Source organism: Gouania willdenowi, chromosome 9 (genome assembly GCF_900634775.1).
Source record: "Gouania willdenowi chromosome 9, fGouWil2.1, whole genome shotgun sequence".
Lineage (NCBI taxonomy): Eukaryota > Metazoa > Chordata > Actinopteri > Blenniiformes > Gobiesocidae > Gouania > Gouania willdenowi.
Window position 1 is genome coordinate 38,366,700 of NC_041052.1, and position 23,233 is coordinate 38,389,932.

General features: G+C 37.5%; 1 protein-coding gene across 3 annotated transcripts in view; it reads right to left on the minus strand.

Moving 5' to 3' along the window:
* fkbp15b (FKBP prolyl isomerase family member 15b) overlaps positions 1–23,233 on the minus strand; it is a 35,739-nt gene that overhangs the window by 5,708 nt on the left and 6,798 nt on the right. For 2 of the 3 annotated variants that reach the window (XM_028456346.1, XM_028456347.1), the window contains exons 4-25: positions 22,494–22,563; positions 22,333–22,407; positions 21,272–21,370; positions 19,815–19,964; positions 19,661–19,729; positions 18,762–18,905; positions 17,914–18,068; positions 17,779–17,827; positions 17,590–17,706; positions 16,356–16,440; positions 16,221–16,279; positions 16,051–16,138; positions 14,748–14,857; positions 11,623–11,721; positions 11,457–11,551; positions 10,141–10,243; positions 9,988–10,020; positions 7,529–7,700; positions 5,531–5,667; positions 4,283–4,438; positions 3,048–3,200; positions 604–696 (exon numbers count right to left, since the gene is read on the minus strand). In XM_028456346.1, the coding sequence (XP_028312147.1) occupies positions 604–696; positions 3,048–3,200; positions 4,283–4,438; positions 5,531–5,667; positions 7,529–7,700; positions 9,988–10,020; positions 10,141–10,243; positions 11,457–11,551; positions 11,623–11,721; positions 14,748–14,857; positions 16,051–16,138; positions 16,221–16,279; positions 16,356–16,440; positions 17,590–17,706; positions 17,779–17,827; positions 17,914–18,068; positions 18,762–18,905; positions 19,661–19,729; positions 19,815–19,964; positions 21,272–21,370; positions 22,333–22,407; positions 22,494–22,563 (2,311 nt within the window). The remainder of the gene's footprint in view (positions 1–603; positions 697–3,047; positions 3,201–4,282; positions 4,439–5,530; positions 5,668–7,528; positions 7,701–9,987; positions 10,021–10,140; positions 10,244–11,456; positions 11,552–11,622; positions 11,722–14,747; positions 14,858–16,050; positions 16,139–16,220; positions 16,280–16,355; positions 16,441–17,589; positions 17,707–17,778; positions 17,828–17,913; positions 18,069–18,761; positions 18,906–19,660; positions 19,730–19,814; positions 19,965–21,271; positions 21,371–22,332; positions 22,408–22,493; positions 22,564–23,233) is intronic. The other variant, XM_028456348.1, reaches the window with a different exon arrangement.

The window sequence follows — 23,233 nt, forward strand, 5'->3', positions numbered from 1 at the left end:
TACGATATGTAGTGCGTTCACATTAGATAGTATGAAAAGACTGAGTACACAAGAAATACTTGGATGTATACTATATGAGGACATTTTTAAGTATGCACGGTGGGAACACTAGGCATACTGAGCCGCCCCATGATGCATTGTGATTTGGAAGTTAACCTAAAGGTTTGTCGGTAGCACAATATAGGGTCTAAGGAAATCTCTGAAATGTCAGAATGAAATGTGTTTGAGAGATTTACAAATCAAATGACCACATGTTGATATTCAACTTGGTCACTTTCTCGCTTAAAATGGTTTCAGAACTTTCAAAGGTGGAGAATCAACACAGATATTTAGTGTGCTTCAGGGTTTTGTCGTTGCAGGTCCAAATTCATCTTGGAAACTGTCATCATCCTAATCATACTTACAGTATATAGTTGAATAGTGCCTTTAATTAGTTTTTAACCTTTTTAATCCATATTTCTTTCATTTTAATTAATATTACAACCACAGCATGCCCTCAGTAAAAACAAACCTGTGTGATTATGAGATCTTCACTCTGAAAAAGCAAGAATAACACAGACCTTTGACCTGACTGGAGTCACACTCACTCATCACGTGTCTTACCTTTTCCTGCAGGGCTCGCTGCTCCTCTTTCTGCTGCTCGTTTTCCTGTAAACTCTGCTCCTCCAAGTCTCTGCTCTGCTTCAGAGCCGTGCACTGTTTTAACAGCAGGTCAAAAAAGGCATCAGACACATGTAAACAATCAGCTGAATGTTCATTTAAAGGGGCAGTATTGTAAAAAAAAACAACTTTATAATGGTTTTGCTACAGTGATATACATTCATTTAGCCTCATTCAGAGGGTCAACGTTGGAAAAGTTAGGTTTCCTACCTCACTTGTTATTCCACATTTTGTAAAAATTCAGCTCCAAATGGGCGAGTTGGATTTTTGCCCCAATATTACATCATTAGTTGGAAACTCCTCCTACTGACAACCCTGGCTCCTCCTACCCCATAAGAATGTGAGCTCCTCCCTCTCAAACTACCTTACAGTTAAAACAAACACTGCGGTTTAATATAGAATCTAGATTCCCAAAGTGGGGTAAGGATACACCAAGGGGTACGCAAATTGTCATGGGGGTACTAGTACTAATACTAAGCTAAGGCTAGTTAACGGTAGCTAATGCTAACATTAGATAAATGCTAGTGCTAAGTTAATGCTAATGATAGGTTAATGCTAATGTTAATGTTAAGCTAATGCTTGTGCTATGTTAATGCTAATGTTAAGCTCATGTTAATGTTATGTTAATGCTAATGCTAAGTTAATGTTAATGTTAGGCTAATGCTAGCAAATACTAATGTTAATGCTAGGCTAATGCTTATGTTAATTAATGCTAGTTAATGCTAATGATAGGCCAATGATAGCTAACACTAGGCTAATGCTAACACTAGGCTTATGCTAATGCAGTGTTCAATGACGCGGGCCAGCACCAGCATCCTCACTTGCATTTTCTTCAAAAAATTCAAATATGAAATATATACAACCCCTTAACGAGACAATTTTCCCTGTAGTGCTATACTGTATATGACATTACATGATTACCGTATTTTTCGGACTATAAGGCGCACCGCATTATAAGGCGCACTATCAATGAATGGGTCTGACTGGGTCTATTTTCATACATAAGGCGCACCGGACTATAAGGCGCACCGGTTTGTTATTACTATTATTATTATTATTATTATTAAGACGCATTAAGCGAAATAATATAGTCAGATAAGTCAAACTTTATTCAACTCATTAACAATAACTCTCAACATCGTTCAGGCTTAACATAAAATATAGAACAATACACTCACTTTTTCAGTTCAGTATGTTGAAGCACAGTAGCTAATTTCATACATAAGGCGCACCTGATTATAAGGCGCACTGTCGATTTTTGAGAAAATTAAAGGATTTTAAGTGCGCCTTATAGTTCGAAAAATACGGTATGTTTTTTAAGTGTGCAGGAGTAGGGTTACATGGCTTCAGATTAAAAGTCTGAAGGGGTACGGGACTGTGGAAAGTTCGGGGAATCACTGATACAGAATATACATTATACTTTATTGTCATATATGTAAAGCTACATACACAAAATGTGGTCTCTGCATTTAATCCCTCCCTGAGGAGCAGTGAGCAGCCACGGGAGCAGGGAGCATTTAAGATTAATATAAGGGACTGATCAACATCCCACAGTGATGGACCAGACCAGGGAGATTCAAACCAGTGACTCTACGATTACAAGCCTTCTCCCTTAACCACTGGTCCCTTTATTCACAGATAATATATTTGCATTCAGTATATAGATAATCCAGTATACAGATAATCTGAAGCGGACTGTGAGAGCTCACTATCGGTTTCATTTTTAGTATCCGTTACATCGCTTCGTATCGCCTTTGACATGATCTGACGTGTTTGTGACACAATGCAACGCAGCGGTTTGAACAAAACAAATTAATATCACCTTAACAGGACTATTCCTGTGGTTAGGAGAGGTAAGAAGGACAATAAAGTGACTTTGCAGCTTAACACTTCAGTGAGTGTTTGAAACAGCTGACTCAGATGACTGACTCCTCTGCTGCGGCTACTGATGTGATAAACACACACCCCGAAGCAGCGTTTGTCGAACTCACAATCACAATAGCCGCTTAAACAGCCATGTGTTTTACTGTAATGTGCAGTTTTTTGGCTGCAAACAATAACAAGAGTGTGTGGATAGCAAAAGAAAACCGCAATAGTGATCACTGATCACCCTCTCCCAGAGCGAGGCATGAAGTCTGCGTCTACAGACACAAACACTCATGCATATGTATGAAGGCCCCAAAACAGCCTGTTTATAAAAACGGTCTGTAGTGACTTTTCAGAAGGCTAAAACTCTGGAAAACAGGCAAATTTGGGAAAATAAACCTCAAATACTACTGTATGTTGCTGGGGTTCTTAGAACAAATGCAGATGGGTAAAAAATAGCATAATACTGGACCTTTGAAGGAGTTACAAATTGCATCAGATTAAAAAACCCAATGACTGACCTTCTCCTGCAGCTGGGTCAGCTTCTCCTGCAGGATGTCCCTCTGCTCCATCAGCTCCGTCACCGCTCTGCGATGCTGTTCTTCAGCTGAATCCAGCGTCCGCGCGCACTTCGCCTTCCACTCGTCCTCCAGTTCAGCCTGCAGCTGAGAGAGCTGTGACCAGACGAAGAGCACTGCAGTCAGTCTGCTATCTGTTACCTTATATTTATAACAAAGTACTGCACGTGCAAAACAATTCTACGTGTGAGTAGGGCTGGGCAATATATCGAGATTCATCGAGTTTTATATTTGGCGATATAAAAAATTACAATATCGCCTACATCGATATATAGCTATATAAGCTATATTTCTATAGCTTATTTTGTATTAAAATACTTTATAGGAGTTGCTGCTTTCGCTACTTCTCAGAAGACCATGAAAAGCACAGTGATATGGATTTCTGAGCGAGTCCTAAATCAGACCTTCTCCTAAACAAGCCACACTACAGAACTCACTCACACATGCTGTCCCTTATAAGAAAAAAGCCAAAAGAAAAGTGGCACATACCATCCAGCGTAGGTGTGTGCCAAAAATATCGATACAACAAATTTTTGCAAGGTTTCGTCTCGCAATACGTTATCGATTCACTGGCACCAAATATCTGAAGAAAACAATACATATATATATACACACACACAACACACACACACAATGTTTTGTAATTCCTGTGAAATGGATTCAGTGCAGTAGATAAATTCTGAATTTCTTCAGTGACAGATATCGTGATGCACCGTGGATGAAATTTCCCGCGATATATTGATTATTGCCGTATCACAATAATAATCGTTAACGTGGAATAAGAAATATTGCGATATATTGTGAGGTACCTGGCGATACCCAGCCCTAATGCAGCAGTTTGTTAATAAATGAGCCTGTGTGACATTTTGAATCAGCAAATTTAACCCAGAATTGTCTTTCTGGTCCGACTTTATTTGAATAAAAATATCAAGATTTTTATCGTATTTCAGCATTTTGAGAAAAAATATCGAGATATGAGTTTTGGTCCATATCGCCCAGCCTTATGTGTAAGCAAAAACTACTTCTGCTAGCAAAAACAAATTTTGCCTGAACAAACAATGAATTGCTCAGAATTTCATTACGCTAATGCAAAATCCGTCAATGTCATGCAGAATTTAGTCTTGTTCCTGCACCATTTGTGGAACAAATATAAGCCCATGATTATTGCCTTTTCTGACCTGCTCGGATGTCGCGTGGTCGCTGCTGGTCCGGGCCTTCCGGAGCTGAGCTCGGACTTTGTCCAGCTCCTGTTGGCTGCTCCTGCGCAGCTCCTCCACCTCCTCGTCCCGACGCTGACGCTCCGCCTGCCATTTGCTCTTCCTCTCTGCCAGAGTCTAAGGACGAAGGAGAGAAGATTTCATTTCTATCAGACCGGACGAGTGCAGCTCTCATCAGAACCGTGTTGCTTTATTTCAGCTCGTGTAAATACAACACACAATGATCACATCGACTCTTTCTGCACTCTGTATCCTAATCACACAAAACTACAACAGAAATACAAAACTAAACAAATAATACACAAAATGCCGCTAAGAAAACAAAAAGATAGAAAAGATACACAAAATGACAAATTAAATATATAGAAACACACAAAACAGCAACACAAATACACAAAAAATGCACAATGACACCAAAAATTCACAAAATGTCTTCTAAAGTACACAAAATGATAAACACTATAAACCACATAAAAAATATAAAAAATGACAACCAAATCATACAAAAATATAACAAAACACTTTAAACAACAACAATAATACTATACAATGTCAAAAATGCACATGAACACACAAAATGCCTCTAAGAAAACATCTAACAACAAAAAGACAGAAGAAACACACAAAAAGGCCAAATACATATATAACACAAAAAACACACAAAACATCACAAATACATAAAACATCAAAAATTCATAAAATGGCGACAAAAAAAAACACATAAAACCACATTAAAAAAACTACACAAAATGACAAAAACACATTACACTGCATCAAAATTACACAAAATGATAACAAAAACATACAAAAAGAAGACTTAACACTTTAAACAACAACAATAATACACTCTACGACATCCAAAATGCACAAACACACAACATGCTTCTAAGAAAGCACCTAACAAAAAGACAAAAAATACACAAAATTACAAAATAAATATATAGAAACACCAAAAATAACACCACATAAAATACACCAAACAAAACCAAAAATTCACAAAATACATCAAAAGTACACAAAATGATGAAAATAAAAACACATTGAACCACATTGTTTAAAAAAATACACAAAATGACAACAATAATACACTCTACATCATCCAAAAAGAACCACAGAAAACGACGGTGAAATGGGAGATATTGTCAGTCTGTTGGACGAGTGCAGAGGCACTGTGTGCAAGTGTGAAGTGTCTGATTGTGAAACACTGACTCGTTCCAGGCTCTCCTTGTCTGTCTTCAGGTCCAGCAGCTCCTCCTCTGCGTTGTTGACTCTCAGCTCCATTTCTTTGCGTCGCTGCTTTTCGATGCGGTACTGAGTCTGAGCTCGCTCCGCCGCCTCCTTCAGCTCTGAAACACACACACACACACACATTTATTTATTTATTCATTTTACAGGAACAATGCAATTCAATATAGATACAAAAGTTTGCAGCTAATAGTTTATCGTTACGTATTTGCGACGTAAGAGGAACCGATAAGTGGAACTGAAATACAAGGAAACAAACTATTCCTAGGAATTGGATTACTGGAAACCAGTTCTCAGAAAGAACTGGTTTTCAATTCCCATCCCTATTTGCTAGTATATCAGTGTGACGGCCCTCCTCCTCTCCGGTCTTCGTCCGGTGTAACCCGCGTTGATTCTGTGGTGATTTCAAAATAAAATGAAAAAAACGTTTTGAAACGTAATCACCAAATAAGCAACAGTCAAAAACACACGCAGCTATTTACAAATGGGTATAATTAATATTTTCTGTCAGCTAAGACTTAAGCCTACAGGTGAACGTTTTAAAATCTGATATGGTTTTGAGTTCTGTTGGTAGTGGATTCCACAGCTCGGCACTTTTGCAGTGTGGGATCTGACAGTTGTGATTGATGGAACCTCTGGTGCTGTTTTGTCTCTGGATAAAAGAACTGAGTAGTTTGGGTGCTAGATTATTGATACATTTGAATGTTAGTTTGAGAAAGCAGAAGTTGCTAAAGCATTAAAAGCTTAGCAACTTATGCTTCTCCAGAATAATGCAGTGATGGTAGCGGATTGGTTTTTTTGTCCATACATTTTATTGCTTGATTGTAAAGTGAGCCAATGCACTTTGTGGCAGCCTGGACCCCAGCTGTAATGCAGTATGATATGTGTGAGAATATCATAGCGTGCACGTAAAGGAGGGCGGCCTGGGTTGGAAAGTAATGTCTGATTAATTTGAAACAATTTAGCTTGCTTTGTATTGTTTTAGAGATTGTGTTTTTCAAATTTTAGCTGTGGGTCAAGAACTAATTCAAGATATTTGAATTTTGTCACAGATTAAATGCTTTGATTTTGGATAATATTTTTTTTTCAAGGGACAATGCATATTAAAAACAAGAGAATGCTAAAAAACATGTACTTATGAATATGCAGGATTGTAGCCCAAGCTCATTTCCATTCTCAGTCCCCTGCTGGACCAAACGCCAACCACATTACCCACACACTACATTTAATTCAACACATTACCAACATCCGAGTTCACCCTCATATATTCTTAACATGTATGTTACACTAACACTGCATACTCACACACAATATAAAAATCATCTATTTAAACATCTAAAATACCAAATATAATTGAAGTTCCTGTCTTCTGTGCAAAGTTTTGTTCAGTTGTGTGGACAATTTTGATTGTCCAACATCCAAGATTCCAGTTGGTTGGAAAAGGAGCTAAAAGTTGAGAGCTCTCGTATTGTTGTTGGCATGGTGTTCCATGTATGAGAGGTGGGGTATGATAATACATTCTGACCAAAGGTGATTTTTCTGGATGGGATTTTATAGTCACTTCTGGACCTTGCTCTTGTGGGTCTGTTTTGATTGTTTTTAGTGACACATTCCTGTAGTCGAGCAGGGGCCAATGCGTGTATAATTTTGTATGTGAGGGTAAAGTCTGCAAATTTAATCATGTTTTCTTAGCTTAGTATACTGTGTTTCTTTAAGATTATACAGTGATGATGAGTTTTTGGGTTTTTATCTAGAGTTTTTAGGGACTGTTTGTACACGTTTTTGATTGGTTTCAGAGTAGTCTTGCCTGTGGGTACCAACTTTGAATGTTTACATCACAGAATGAAGCCTGACACTGACTAAAAGCAGGCCTGAGCCCCACAGACGGCCTGTAGTGTCTATGCTTTCCCTGAATGCATTGGAAAACAGTGTCACTGATGCAGATTGGTGACCTCCACAGACCTTCCAGCTGCGAGTGCAGAGCAGACGCGCTCTGACGGTAATTCTCCACGTCGTTCAGCGCCGTGTTGAGTTTACTCTGCAGCTCTGCCGCCTTTTGCTGCTGATCCGACGCCTCCAGCTGTAGCTGAGAGATGCGCGACGCCGAGGACGCCAGGTCCTCCGTCAGACGGACCTGAGGGCAGAGATGGAGGTTAGGGAGAGGTGGGACCAGCAGAGCATCATTGCACACAGAGACAGAGGGAGCACCGGCCTGGATGAGAGAAGACAAAGCGTGTGAGAGATGAAGATGGAGAAGAAGGCCAGAGTGAACAGTTCAATCAAACGATGGCACTGACGATGAGGACGAATGTCAAACTGGGATCAAGTTCAGGTATAACCTGCAAAAAGGACTTCATTCTCATCAAAACCACTGGAAATTTTGCACTACGCCACATATTCCTTTGTATGCAAACTCATTGTAACAGAATTTTAATTGCACTTTTATTCATTTTTGCGAGAAAAATAATCAAAGAACAACATTTTTTTTAAAAAAATATAAAGCACCACACTGAAGTTTTATATATTTCAACACTAAAATATTTTAAAGTTATTTAGTAAAAACATTTAAAATCTAGGCAAGACCTATATTCGCAAGGCGACTACGTAGTTGGCAGTTGAAAACTGGCAAAAATGACAACCTCTATCTGGAAGTTTGTTGTTTTTACTAATGAAATTGAAAGTAATAATGCAGGAAAAACAGAAGACTGACCTTGACCTTAAATATGACTTTGAAAAAAGGTTAAGGTCACACATTGAAAAGAAATGTTGTTCAATGGTACCAGTCTGAGCACTCTCTCTCAATTTGTGGCCAAGTTATAGGGAAAAAAGTATTTTTTGTTTTGGCAAAGCTTCGTCGTCCTGAGGAGTTCTTGACCAATATGTGACCTTGAGCAAAGGTCAAGGTCACACATCGAAAGGAAATGTTGTTCAATGGTACCAGTGACCAAGTTATAGGGGAAAAAGTATATATATAATTTTTTTTTTGTTTGTAACGTCATAAATTTTGACCCCTACCGATCTTTTTACTGGTAGGTCATACAGCTTCGGTCCAATGAAATAAAATACTCCACTTGAGATGAGCTTTTCATAAATGTAAGCATCGAACTTGTACAATAAATATTCGATGAGATATGGAAAATTTTGGTTTTTGACACTTGACGCAAATTTTGGCTCCAAAAAAGGTTGACTGCACATCCTTGACATTGCCCCTGTGAGATGACATGTTATTAGTGCTGCAATAATAGCCTAGGAGGAGTTCCGCACAAATGCTTGCACTCTGAGGAGAGGACGCTTTTTTCCCTCGCTCCCTCCTTTTTCCTGCTCTTTTGTTTTGTTTTAATCTAACAGGAGCCTCTATCTGCATTCCAATCATGAATCTAATCATGAAATTGATTATCTGGTATTTCTTCACTTTTCGTCAAATCTCTCAACAAGGATTACGGGCAACGAGAGAGTCCGTAAGTCCTGAGGACGTGGAAGACGTCAACCAGACCAGATTAGAATTTATGATGACGGGTCTTCTGCTGATTGGATCTGGCGTTTTCATGATTTATCACAAAACTTGGATTACGTTGGAAGCATTTTGACCGATAAAATGAGTCGAATGTCTCAGAACTCAGATGGATTCCACCGTGTGAACTTAAGAGGAGTGGAGAGTTTGTTTCAAGGAATGACCATGTTATTGGAATTTATTGGAATTGACCAGGAACAATCGGGCCGGCAGTCATGTTATGTCTAGCCCATCGGAAGAAAGAAAAAAAAACTTCTCTTATCTCATTCGACTCCCTGAGATGAACAGTCTGTCAAAGTCTGGATGGAATGCTGTTGATTTGACACTCCAACCATACATGTGATATGTTATTGTCTTTCAAGTGTCTTGGTCGGAATGTAACTGAAACTGAATTGCCCCTCGGGGACAACTAAAGTTCTCTGAATCTAAATCTGAAAGGAGTTGAAAAAGAAAAATAATAATAATAATAACTCCTACAAGAACATTGCCAAATACAATTAAAAAGAAGAAGAAGGTAAGAATGTAATTGGAAGTAAGGTCATCTAAAAAAGAAGTCAACGCAAAAAAACATGAAATTTAAAAAAACAAAATGTTTTAGACATAAATGGTAACAGAAAATGTTATCTGTCACAAATTTAGGGTATAACAAATCAAACTGTGAATATTTTTTTAGTTTAAAGAAATAAAGCTAATTTGGAAAAAGGGTTTATAAAGCAATAAAATATAAGAAAATGCTGCAAGTATTTTTCTTTCATTTCAAGTGAAAAGTCTTTTCTTGTCATTTGTAAATTTTCCTCATCGAACATTTGAACGTTTTACTCTGAGCCTGTGCTGAGAGGTGGTGGTGATGTTCTGTTTCCTTTTTGCAGCTTTGAGTTGATCCCAGTGTGCAGAGAGGATACAGGCTCACCTGAGCAGAGTCACAGTCCTGAAGGCTTATATGCTGAGAGGAGAGAGAAACCTTCTCAGAGCAGCACAGCACAGCAAAGAGAGCAAGTCAGCACACACCAACAGGGAAACGAGTTGAATTGGGAAAGCTCCACAAACCGAAACCTTTGTTCACCTTGTCCTGCTCAGCCTGCAGCAGTCGGGTCTGGTTCTGCTCGCTGGTCGACTTCAGCGAATCGCTCCTTTGTTCCAGCCACACGTGGCTCTCCTCCATGTACCTGGAAAACAAGATAGGTGTAGATGCTCCAAAGGCTGCATTCTTCTGTTTCATATGCTTCTGTACTGACACATCACTTTGTGCTGAGCTTATCACGCATACTATCTGTGTTTCTTTAGGTAATTAGGCAAATGGACTCTACAGGCCGAAGCATGTCACGTGATAAGAGAACATGACACGATAGAAGATGATATGACAAGATATAACTATACACGGCAGGACACGACAAGGTACAGCATGGTACAACACGAATGACAAGGGAAGATATGACAAGAGACAACAAGGTACAGCAAGATACGACAATAGCCAACAAGGTCCAATAAGGTACGACAAGAACAATAAAAAAACATGGTACAAGATACAATATCAAGGTATAACAATAACAAGATACAACAAGGTACGATAAGGTACAATATACAATTGGGTATGACAATATAAGACAAGAACAAGATGCAAAGTATGATAAGGTACGACAAGACAAACCACGACAAGGTACAGCAAGATATAAGCTATGACAAGACAGACAAAGTAAGATACAAAAAGAGACAACAAGGTATGGCCAAACAAATCACGACAAGGTACAACAAGGAACGACAAGAAAGACAAGGTACTGTAAGATATGACAAGAGACAAGGTACAGCAAGGTACGATGAGACAAAACACAACAAGGTACAGCAAGGTACGACAAAAGCCAACAATGTACAATAAGGTATGACAACAAAGACAAAATAAAATATGTAAAGAGACAACAAGATATGGCCAAACAAATCACAACAACGTACGGCAAGAAAGACAAGGTACTGAAAGATACAACATTCGACAACAAGACACAACACAAGGTACAATACGATACAAAAAAATGCAATAAGACCAGACAACACAACACACGACAAGATACAATACCAAACGTAAAAACGCAAAAAAAAACTACGATCAGCTAGGATTATATGAAATAGGATAAGATACAATAATACTTTATTAGACTTGGTTGTTACAGCAGTAATATATGCACAACTATAAGAAAAGAAAACTTAAAGAAAATATCACTGCTTTTGCGGGATTGGCTCATTTTAGTTTAGTGGTAACATCTACAAACAGAACTCCTACTTCCCTGCATCTTGGCATTTACATCTACAATCACTGCAGATGTAAACTGTTTGGGTTACAGTCCAAGGTGTTTATTTAAAAAGATTTGCTGATGAATTCTGTTTTACCTCTGGTTCTGGTTGATGAGATCCCCGATCTTCCTGTTCTGCTCCTCGATGCGAGAGCTTTTGTCGAACACCTCCTTTTTCAGACACTCGTTTTCCTGAAAAGCGAAGGAGAGACTTTAGAGGAAGAACACGAGGACGTGTACCACGCCGAGCAATGATACCACACCTGGATTATCCTTTGGATGTTGTGCATGATCATAGTCGTCTCCAGGGACATGTTGGACACATTCATGGACACGCCGCCCTGTCTGTGGATGTCGTCCACCTGTTTAAACGTTCACAGGAAATTCAAACATTTCAGGGACGCGTTTTATTTTTAGGCTGTATTCACACCTCGTTTGCTTTGAAGCTAAATTGATACAATATTCGCATATTTCATTTGGGTCGTTTTTGTTCACACGGCAACAGCCTGTATCGGTACGAAGTTGTAAACAAACGCCGTTCGCAGAGCAGCTGTTCTCTCACTGGTCAGATAACCCGGTAGAATAAACAGTAGGTAAAACAGAAATTCAGATACTGTAGATCTGGAACTTTGTCATTCATTATGGCTATGTTTAACTATTGGCTATGTTTTCATTCATCATTCAATATTGATGCAATTAAAATGTGCAATAAAGTCTAAAGGTTTGTAGTGGATGTTGTTCATTGTAGCTACTGCTTCTCCTGCCATCAGGACCAAGTAAACAAAACCTGTCACGTCACCTGGTGATCATTAGAACTGGTGACTCATCACTACAGACGCAACGCTTTAATGCCGTCACTCAGTGTTTCCTTTAATCTGTATTTATTTTTTATTTATTTTTTTATCAGCAGCACTTTCAGAAACCAGTCACAGGATAACATGATGACCAACTGTGACAAAACACAAATTTAGTGCAACAATAAACAATTAATTTAAAAACATTCCTAGTTTCTTTTTAGGAAATGTTTTGGCCAAATTCACGACAAACTAGCAGTACTATCACTACCACACTTTCTTGTAATTTATTAAAACAGGATTATTTAATGCTGTAGAAGCCCTTTTATCACACTTCAGACAATGATTATCTTTAGTTACAAAGGAGACCGTATTTACTTACTATTGAAGTAATCACATAAAAGTTGCAATGGTATTTTTTTATTTTTTTAGTTACCTGTCAACATTGAGAGCTGTATTCAAGACATTTATGAACAGTATCATTGCAGTCCAAACAAATCTGACGTTGCACACCTTCGAACCAAGCAGCAGCCATGTTGAAAGTCTCTGAGCATGATTCGCAGAAATATTTGTGTGTGTGTGTGTGTGTGTCTGTTTTCCAGAGGTTCCTTGCTTTATAAATAGATAAACACGGATAACAAAATACAATGTTAAAAAATAAATAAACAATGAAACGTGATCAGGAACAAAAATACATGTTCACATCACAGTCAGTCATACAGAGATTGGTATTTTAAAGGTAAATATTAAAGGGAACAATGATAAATTCAGTATCAACAGAATAAATACAAAGAACTGACGACAGCTCCCATTAGTCGTAAACACCAATACCAATAACATTCAATAAAGCTCCTACCCTGATAATATTCTATTAGATAAAGCTAATATATGCATCATAAATCAATGAATCAAACATTTTTTACTCCCAAAGTCTGTATTTATCTCCACCCTAAACATTGCTTGTTGACATTTGCGCACATTGCACGGTGGGATGTGTAGTCCTGTAGACGGATGTATAAACGTTTCTTTACTTCCTTGTAAAATGTTTAATGCAATATTACCCGTTACGCCTGGTCAAGATTAAAGGTTAATATCCAGGGGTGCACATAAGTGGTGCATGGGCGAAGCTAAAATAACCAACACGCACTGAATCACTCGTTGCACATTTGTACACCTAAGATCTGCTGATTGGGAGCTGATTTCTTGTAGCTTTTGTCAGTGCTGTTAGTGTCTGTGATGAACAGACTGGTCTCATCCATCTGTGCAATATGAAAATTATCTGAGGGCCACATTATCAACATTCATGTCACTATATAGAATAGTGACTGATCATTAATACAAAAAAACAACACAAAAACAAAGTTTTTTGTTGTTTCCTCTTTTTTGTATCTGTTTTTGTCATTGTTTCAATTTTTCTCAAATTTTGTGTCATTTTGTTCTTATTTAGTTCATTTTTATCTCATTTTAGGCGTTTAGGTTTTCATTGTGTGTGTTTTTTGAGTCATTTTGTATTTTTTTCCCCATTCATCCAATCTTTTTTCTCATTTTTGTTGTCCATTAGTATATTTTTCTCTCATTTTGTGCTTTTGTTGTCATTATTATGACAGTTTCAGTTTTTCAAATGTATTTTTTTTTATCATCTTTTTGATCTGTGCATTTTTCTGTAATTCTTATGTGTATTTGAAGTCATTTGGTGTAATTTCGATCATCCTTTTGTGTATTTGATTGGCATTTTGCATATTTTTCTGTCATTTTGTGTGTATTTGGGGTAAATTTGTGTGTCCATGGAGTAACTTTGTATTTTTGCTGTTGTCTTGTGTATCTTTCTATCATTTTGTGTATTTTCTTTGGAGTCAATGGTAGGGCGTAGTCATCATGTAGATCAGTGGTTCCCGAATAGAGCGCCGCGGCACACTAGTGTGCCGTGAGGCAAGTCCGGGTGTGCCGTGGGATTTTCTGACAACCATACAACTACACAAAAATAATTATTTTTTGATTTACTACTTTGTATGCACTCTTCATAATAGAGGCAAACTCTATACTTGTTTTTTATATAAATCTTTCATGAGTAACATAGTTGTCACATTTTATTTGGCATTAGTAAATAATTATGCACATTTACAGATATTGCACATGATATGAGTGATAACATGTGTGTTATAAAGGCTATTTTGCCTTTATACCACGAGTGTTATAACACTTGTGTTATAAAGGTATTTATGGGGTGTGCCCTCACATTTTTTCTTTGGTGTGCCTTGGGCACAAAAAGATTCAGAACCACTGATATAGATGATATCACAAGATACTTACACACAGGAACATTAAAAGACGTTTTTGAATGTAAATGTCTGCATAATAAGGGGAGCCTCATGTGCCTTTAAACAGAAAATGTATAGATATATAATATATCGTAGCAACCTGAAAATAATACCTGGCATTGAGTATGCAAATCACCACATTTACTTTTTAGCACAAATCTTTTTTGATTCTCTATTTAATGCTAATAAAGTTAATGTGTTATACTACCACCTGCTGGCTAAGCACAGCCTACCATCTTAATGAGTATTTTTAAAGTGTTTTCAATGAGTTTGTACCTTAGAAAGCATTTGGTCCACTTTATCAGCCACTTTTCCCACAGCTAAGCGGATCTCTGTGTTGTGCTGCCGGGCTTCTGTCATCAGGAATGATGTCACGTCTCCCGAGCCTGAGAAAACAAAGCCATCACGCTCAGAGTCACATCCATCGACCAGAATAAGATGATTGATATCAAGCTTGTTGGGATGTTTTTTTTTATTGCAGACAATCATGATACAATCACTGACCACAGAAACAAAAGGTTTGAATCAAGCTTTCCAAACGTGTACTCAAAAAGGAGCCATTTAAACTCCAGAAACACACAAAAGAAGAAAATTAAGCACTTTGTTTAATAAACAATTATATTAATTAACTTTGCTGTGCTGAACCACAAATCCACACACTCAGATTTGCATACACGAGCTCAGACCTGAAGTGAGATCTATCATAGCGTACGCTCACATCAAAGTTGATAAATACAGAAGCTTGCGTAAATATGGTGGTACACACAGATCTGAGCGTAGGAATAGTTAATAAATGAAACCGATGACTCCAAAAAACACAAAAACACAAACACACAAAAAAAAATCTACAACATTTTCAGTTTGTGTGTTTTTGGAGTTGTTTTGAGTGTTTCTAGAGTCGTTTAGTGTATTCCTATCGTTGTTTTCTCTATTTCTGGAGTCCTCTTGTTGTCTTGTGTATTTTTATTATTGTTTTGTGGCATTATTCTTTCACTCCACACTTAGTGGTGGGAAACTACTATAGTAGCCACAGCTGCCCTGGGGCAGACTGACGGAAGCGAGGCTGCCATAGTGCGCCATCGGCCCCTCCGACCACCACCAACACTCACTCACACACTACATTCATACTAGGCAATGTAGGTGAAGTGCGTTGCCCAAGGGCACAATGACAGATACCACTGAGTGACTGCCACCCCACTGTGGCACCTGGAATTCTCAGTGGTCTCCCATCCAACTACTAACCAGGCCCAGACCTGCTTAGCTTCCGAGATCTAACGGGATCGGGCAATGACAGGCTGGTGTGGTATGTAGTCATTAGTCTCTTTCTGGGGTGATTTTGTGAAATTAATTAATGCTTTCTCCATTCTTTTTTTTGGATTAGTTTTGTGTATTTCTGGAGTCAGTTGTGTATTCCTATTGTTGTTTTCAGTATTTCCGGAGTCGTTTTGTGTATTTTTTGAAACAAAAATGCACAAAATGACAACAAAAATACACAATACATCACAGAAAAAACACAAAATGAGCACAAAAATTCCATCCTTTTTATTCAAGACTCTGAGGTGTGTTGGACTCCTCTTACCTGGATAAGGTGCAGCCTGTGTGGGGTAGACATGTGCGATAGGCTGCAGCTGGGAGTGAGCTGCAGCGCTCTGTGTGTAGGAGTACGGCTGGGAAACAACACAACACACTGATGTGAACGGAGATCATGTGAAAGAAGCTCAGTGAGTAGAGAGAGGGGTTAAAGCTCACCTGGAAGCCCGGTAAGGACAACTGTGTGGTGCCAGGGGTCATCACGGGATGAGGATGTGCTGATCAGGTGGAAGAGGGAGGTTTAGAGGTCACATGATGCCCGAGGCAGAGAGAGAAAGTGAGCGGGAGGTTTACCGTGTGCAGATGGAGGAGCAGCAGAGGTGATGGCCACTGGAGACTCCACAGCTGGACGTGGCTTCATTGAGCTACTGTTTGTTTCCTGGAGATAAGACTGTCATTAATATAAGAGATCCACACAGATCAGCCTTCACAGCTACTTCACCTGCCTGTGTGTATTTCTGCATTCCTGTGTGGATTTATTGAGTCATTTAGAGTCATTCATTGTCGCTTTATCTATTTGTATTGCCATTTTTTGTATTTTTAGAGTCAATTTGTGTATTTTATTGTCGTTTTGTGCATTTTATTGTGTTAGTGTATTTTTATTGATGTTTTGTGTATTTCTGAAGTCATTTTGTGAATTTCTGGAATCATTTTGTGTATTTTATTGTCGTTTTATGCATTTTATTGTCGTTATGTGTATTTCTGGAATTATATATATATTTATGGGGTCATTTTGTGCAATTAAATTTCGTTTGTCTATTTGTCTTTGTTTATTTTATTGTCACTTTGTGCATCTTATTGTCGTTTTGTGTATTTCTACAGTTATTTTGTGTATTTCAGCAGCTATTTTGAGTCATTTATGGAGTAATTTTCTGTCATTTATTGTAGTTTGTTTATTTTTGTAGTGAATTGATGTGTTTTTGGAGTGAATTTCTGAATTTCTGGAGTAGTTTTGTGTATTTTATTGTCGTTTTGAGAATTTTATGGTCAATTTGTGTATTTCTCCTGTCAATTAGTGTATTTCCGGATTTGTTTTGTGTATTTTATTGTTGCTTTGTGCCATTTTTTGTATTTTTTGAGTCAATCTGCGTGTTGACGGACTTGTTTTGAGCATTTCTGGAGTCGTTCTGTGTATTTTTTATGCCAATCTGTATTTTTGTTGTCCTTTTGAGTATTTTTGGAGACTTTGTGTGTGTTCCATATTCCTTCTAAATGTAATTTTCTGATACAAAATCCAAATCTAATAAACTTCAGGTAATGAAACACTCTTTAGAGAGCCAGAAATGGATGAAATGAAAACATCACTTGCACTTTCCTTTCTGAGATATTCTCACTCTGTTTCTTTAAGCTGTAATAACATAACTGCATGATGTGTCAATGTTCAATTAACTACAATGCTTAAAAAGTTCCTCCGTGTCAGAGAAACATCCATATAGAGTAGACCAGGCTGCATCATGTCTGGCTCAGTGGTTTGTTTGTTTGTGTGTTCTATTCTTATCCAGTTTGACAAATAAAAGTTGCCACTGACCTCGAGCTCGGAATCACTGGATTCAGGATGAGCTGCTGTGCCAGTCAGAAAAGGCAGCATGGGCTGGCCCATCTTCGCCATGCGTGATATCAGTTTGGCTTTGGTAGCATCTGGATTCTGAGCCACAGACACATCAGGTTAATAAAAGCTCCTAAAGTACAGACAACACATCATAAAGTGGATTCATACTGTCAGCTGCTCATTTAGTGAGTTGGACTTTGCACGAAGAGGAGGATCTCTGGGAAACAGTCAAAAACAAAATGTGTCAGTACACAAAGGACTGGATTATGCTCAACATTTCTCCAGGGCGGACTCTCCTCTCACCCTGGTCTGCCAGGACCAGACGCAGCCGTCTGAACTGAGGCGTCTGGGGACAGGTTTTCTACTCTGGTGGATGGAGATGGAGCAGGAGATGGAGCGGCGGAGTCTCTGGAGCCGACGCTGATCTGGTCAGAGCTGTTGTCTTTGGAAAACTTCACCTGAGGCACCAAAAAGAAACAAAAAAACAAGGCTACTCAGCATCTCTTCAAACGAGTTAAGGCTGAAAGGTTTATACACAAGTGACTGTAGCAACACATCCTGTGTGTCAGACACGGGCTACCATTGCCCAGATTAAAACAGACTAAAAGCACCTAAAACAGACTAATAACGAACTAAAATAGTCAAGAAGTATGTAAAACAAACTATAAACAGATTGCAACAGTCTGAAATAACCTAAAACTGACTATAAATTAGTTAAAACAGTCTAAAAGTACCTACGACAGACTAATAATAGATGAAAACAGTCTAAAAGTAAGTAAAACAGACCATAAACTGGTTACAACCGTCTAAAAGAACCTAAAAATGACTATAAACAGATTAAAATAGACTATTGTATTGTATACGAATCCACAACAAACAAACAAAAATACAGAAACGACACAAAACAACAAAGAATACATAAAACAAAAGCATACACCAAAACCAAAATGTACTAAAATGACAAAAAAAAATTACAAAACTACCACAAAAACAAAAGTAAAAGTTTTGTTCCTTCCTGTGTTAATGCTCAGATTGGTGAATGTAAAAAATGTGGCCCTCAGTCAGACAATCGCAGTTGGGGCCACAAAAGAGTTGCCTGTCCCTTCTGTAATGTATGTAGCGTGGCTTTTGTAAAGCAGAGTGGGACTCACCCGTCGAAGCTCCGCCTCAAAGACCAAAGTGCTGTCGGCAGGGACACGGTCAGGAACGCCCTTTGACCCGTACGCGAGGCTGGGGGGGATGACGATGAGACGACGGCCGGACTTTTTCATCCCCATCATCCCCTCCTCCCATCCCTGCTCAGACCACAGGACAAAACACTAGAACACAGCAACCAGTCCAGCAATGTGCTTGAGATCTGGACAGTCCTGGCAGGACACGACATAGCAGGACAACACAAGACATGACAAAATATGACCAGACAAGACATAATAAAAAAACATATAACAAGAAAGGACAAGATATGACAAGACAACACATGATGCTTGTAGTGTCATGACGTGATATGACAAGACAAGGTATGACAAAATGTATGACAATACATGACATGACAATACCGAACATGACAAGACAAAATATGACAACAAATGATATATCAAGAAGAGATATGACAAGACATGATGACAAAACAATATATAACAAGAAGAGATATGACAAGACATAAGAAAAAATATGACAAGGAATTATATGACAAGACAATATATGACTTAAGACAAGACTTAAGACAAGATATGACAAAAAATTATATGAAATGACACAATCTCACAAGGTATGACAAGACAAAGAAGACAAAATTACATAACAAGGCATGACAAAAGACAAGATAAAATAAGACACGACAAGATGAAATATGACACAATAACACATGAAAGGACATCATACGACGGGAGAACATTTTATCGCCCCACGATGGGGAAGCATGTTCATTACAGGGGAAATTAATGTAGGAAAATGAGAGAAAAATTAAACAGAAAAGTAACAGAAAAGCTGCAGTAGCTAAAAAAGCATCTCCTCTTTCTGAGAATAGACTCAATACAGTTTTTAGACTCACTTTAATCAATTTCCCAGCTCCAATTTTCAGTCGTAGCAGCTTTTCTTTGTTTTGGTTGGTGTCAAACATCTAAAAGGAGATCATAAAAGTATATTTAAAGCTCCATAAAGTCCAAACAACTGCAATTATTATTTAAAAACAGCTGTATTGCGACCTGTCCGATGGCATGGTTCTGCAGGAGCCAGCCTGTGTAAACCACCTCCAGGGAATCTCCATTCTCCACCGCCTGGCCTTCACCAGGACTCAGATCCTGGACCATCACAGAGTCCAAAGCTGGAACGCTGTTAGCTTTAGCCAGACAAACCTGAAACACACGATAGAAAGAGTCAGCAGTGTTCACGCCAGGGTTAGAGTCAATTCTAATTCTAATCGCGTAAACAATAATTAATTACAATTATGGCATAATTATAACTGTAAATGTAATTGAAAAAATCCATTGCTGTTGTAATCTTAATTGAATTGCAATAGAGTTCATATAACTGAGTTTGTAATTGGTATGGTAATTAACCAAAACTGGGGAACCATGTTACAATTCTATGGCTTACACATATGAAGTTAACAATAAATAAAATATGACTCATATCAAGTTTTCCCACTACCTGTCACTTCTCTTGAGTATTATTTTATCATTTTTATAAGAAATACATATAAATCAATGGGTATACTGACGGAATAAATGCTCAGACACCCACACCAAAAATATTAATACCAATATTTTCATTGATTAGGAAGCCTAACAAGGCAACCAAAAGATGAAAAACAAAATGCATGATTGATCATATTTTTTACTGTATTTTAGAGCTGATTTAAGACATGGGTATCATAAAAGATGCTAACAGAAATCTAAGACAAGAGGAAGGTTAAGTTTTATTGGCATATTTATTTTAGGCTCAGTAATTGTGATTAATTGAATTTGAACTTTAGTAATTGAGAATGTAATTGTAAGTGGAAAAAATGCTAGTTATTTTAATCATAAGTGAGTTGAAATTGAACATGGATAATTGAGGACGTAATTGAAAATAATAAATGTAATTGAACCCAACCCTGGTTCACACACTGATGTGGCTCACAGAGACCAGACTAAAACTAAATCATGCATTAAGGCAGAAACTTTTATCATAATTAGATTTTCTTATTTGAGGGTCACAAGATCAACATTCATGTCAGCTTTTAGAATAAAGACATTTAAGCAATAACAGGAAATTACAAAGAAGTGTTGAATATTTTCCCTCCATCTTTGTATATTTTTGTGCTCGTCTTGGTTGGTATGATTTTTTCTCATTTTGTGTGTTTTGTTGTCATTTTGTAAATTTTTCAGTCATATTTTTGTTGTATTTTGTGTTTTTGGAGTAACGTTTTTTTAATTTTGTTGTCATGTTGTCAGTCATTGTGTGTATTTTCTGCTTTTGTTTTGTGCATTTTTCTACCATTTTGTGTGCTTTATTATCAATTTGTGTATTTTTCTGCCACGTTGTGTGTTTGGAGTCACTACTTTCGGGGACCGCACAAAATTAGACAGGGCCTATTGCCCTTCTCCGCATTATAGTTGACATGCCGCAGAAAGTTTCATATTTCATCCAAACGCAGCAGAAACTCACCCAGATCACTCACCTCTTTGCAGAAGTCGGAGGCGTTTTTGTCCGAATCAAACATCAGAGACCAGTTTTGTCTCTGGTCATCATAGAAGGAGCAGTAATTGTTTGGCTGCACCTGCAGGAGAAGCAAGGAGAAAGTTTAGTTCTACCAAGGTTTACCAGATTGAGATTAAATTAAATTGTTCGCCTTAACAAACTGCTCCCCAGGCGCCGTAAAATGGCTGCCGACTGCTCCCCAGGGAATTCCCCAGGGAATGGGTTAAAATGCAGAGGACAAATTTCATATATGTGGAACAACAAATATGAACAATAAAGGCAAAAGCCCCCAATTTAATTTAATTGGGGGCTTTTTTTCTTGTCTAGGTTACATCAGTGCAGAGAACAGACTAAAAGTACATAAAGCAGAAAAAAAAGTACCAAAAAAACCATACAAAGCACCTAAAAAAGACTAAAAATTGATTAAAACAGTCTAAAAGTACCTAAAACAAACTAAAAACATATTAAAACCCATTAAAAGTATCTAAAACAGACAAAACAATTGAAACAGACTAATAATTGGTTTGAAGAACAAAAACAAAAAAACACTGAAAGTACCTCAAACCAATTAAAATGTATTAAAATGGACAGAAATGACCTGAAACAGACTATAAACAGATAAAAACGGTCTAAAAGTACCTAAAACCAACAAAATAATTGATTCAATCAGACAAAGTACCTAAAACAGACAAAAAACTATTAAAACAGACTGAAAGTACCTAAAACAGACAAATAACAGATTGAAACAGACTAATAATTGGTTTAAAAAAAAAAAAACTCTAAAAGTACCTAAAACAGACTGAAATTACATGAAACAGACTAAAAATTGATTAAAACAACAAATTGAAAAAAAATAAAATAACAAAAAGCACTGAAAGTACCTAAAACAGATTAAAAATGAATTAAAACAGACTAAAATTACCTGAAACAAACTAAAACAGATTAAAACAGACTAAAAATTGGTTTATAAAAAAAACTAAAAGTACCTAAAAACAGTTTATTGATTGATTTTAATGGCGTTTCTGCTTCTCCGACACTTACCGTCAGAGCGAAGCGTGAGTGGATCTTGGCGGCGGTCACTTGCTTCTGCTGGCTCAGGTACAGCAGCAGCTTATACTGGAAGGCAGAGGCGTGTCAGTGGTGAATGCATAAGTCACAGCAGCATTAATCTGAAACCAGTGACCACTCAGCAGGGCTCGCACCTCTTTTGTTGCGTGAGTTCCCAGCACGGCCGCTCCCAGCTTCCCCTGCTTCACGTACTGTCCGTTAATACTGCGACAGAAAAAAACAAGGGGCTTAGTGTGGACATCCTTTTAAACCTCTGTGGTCTGGGTTTATTTAAATATTTACCAATATCCATCATATTTTACCCTCAACACTTCTTTTATCTGCATTGTTGTTTTTTTAATTCTAGCATACTGCAGTGAACAATGCTTTTTCATGGTGAAAACCAGAAACATTCAAAAGCAGTTGCACAAATATAGTATAACATTACAAAAGTAATATGGATTTATACTTAAATCAGAAAGCAGGCGTATAAAAGGACATTATGTACGATGGTAAGGCTGCATTATATAAAAAAAAACTTGTAATGTAATAAATTTTCATTGAACACGAAACAAACAAAAAGTACCTAAAAACAGACAAAAATTAGACTAAAAGCACCTAAAAAACAAACAAAAAGTAGCTAAAAACAAACAAAAAGTATCTAAAAACAAACAAAAAGTTCCTCAAAACAAACTATAATTACCTAAAAACTGACTACAAGTACATAAAGCCAGACTAAAATTACCTAAAAACAAACTTTAAGTACCTAAAAACTGACTACAAGTACCTAAAAATAAACTAAAATTACCTAAAAATAAACTTTAAGTACCTAAAAACTAACTACAAGTACCTAAAACCAGACAAAAATTACCTAAAAACAAACTGAACGCAGGCT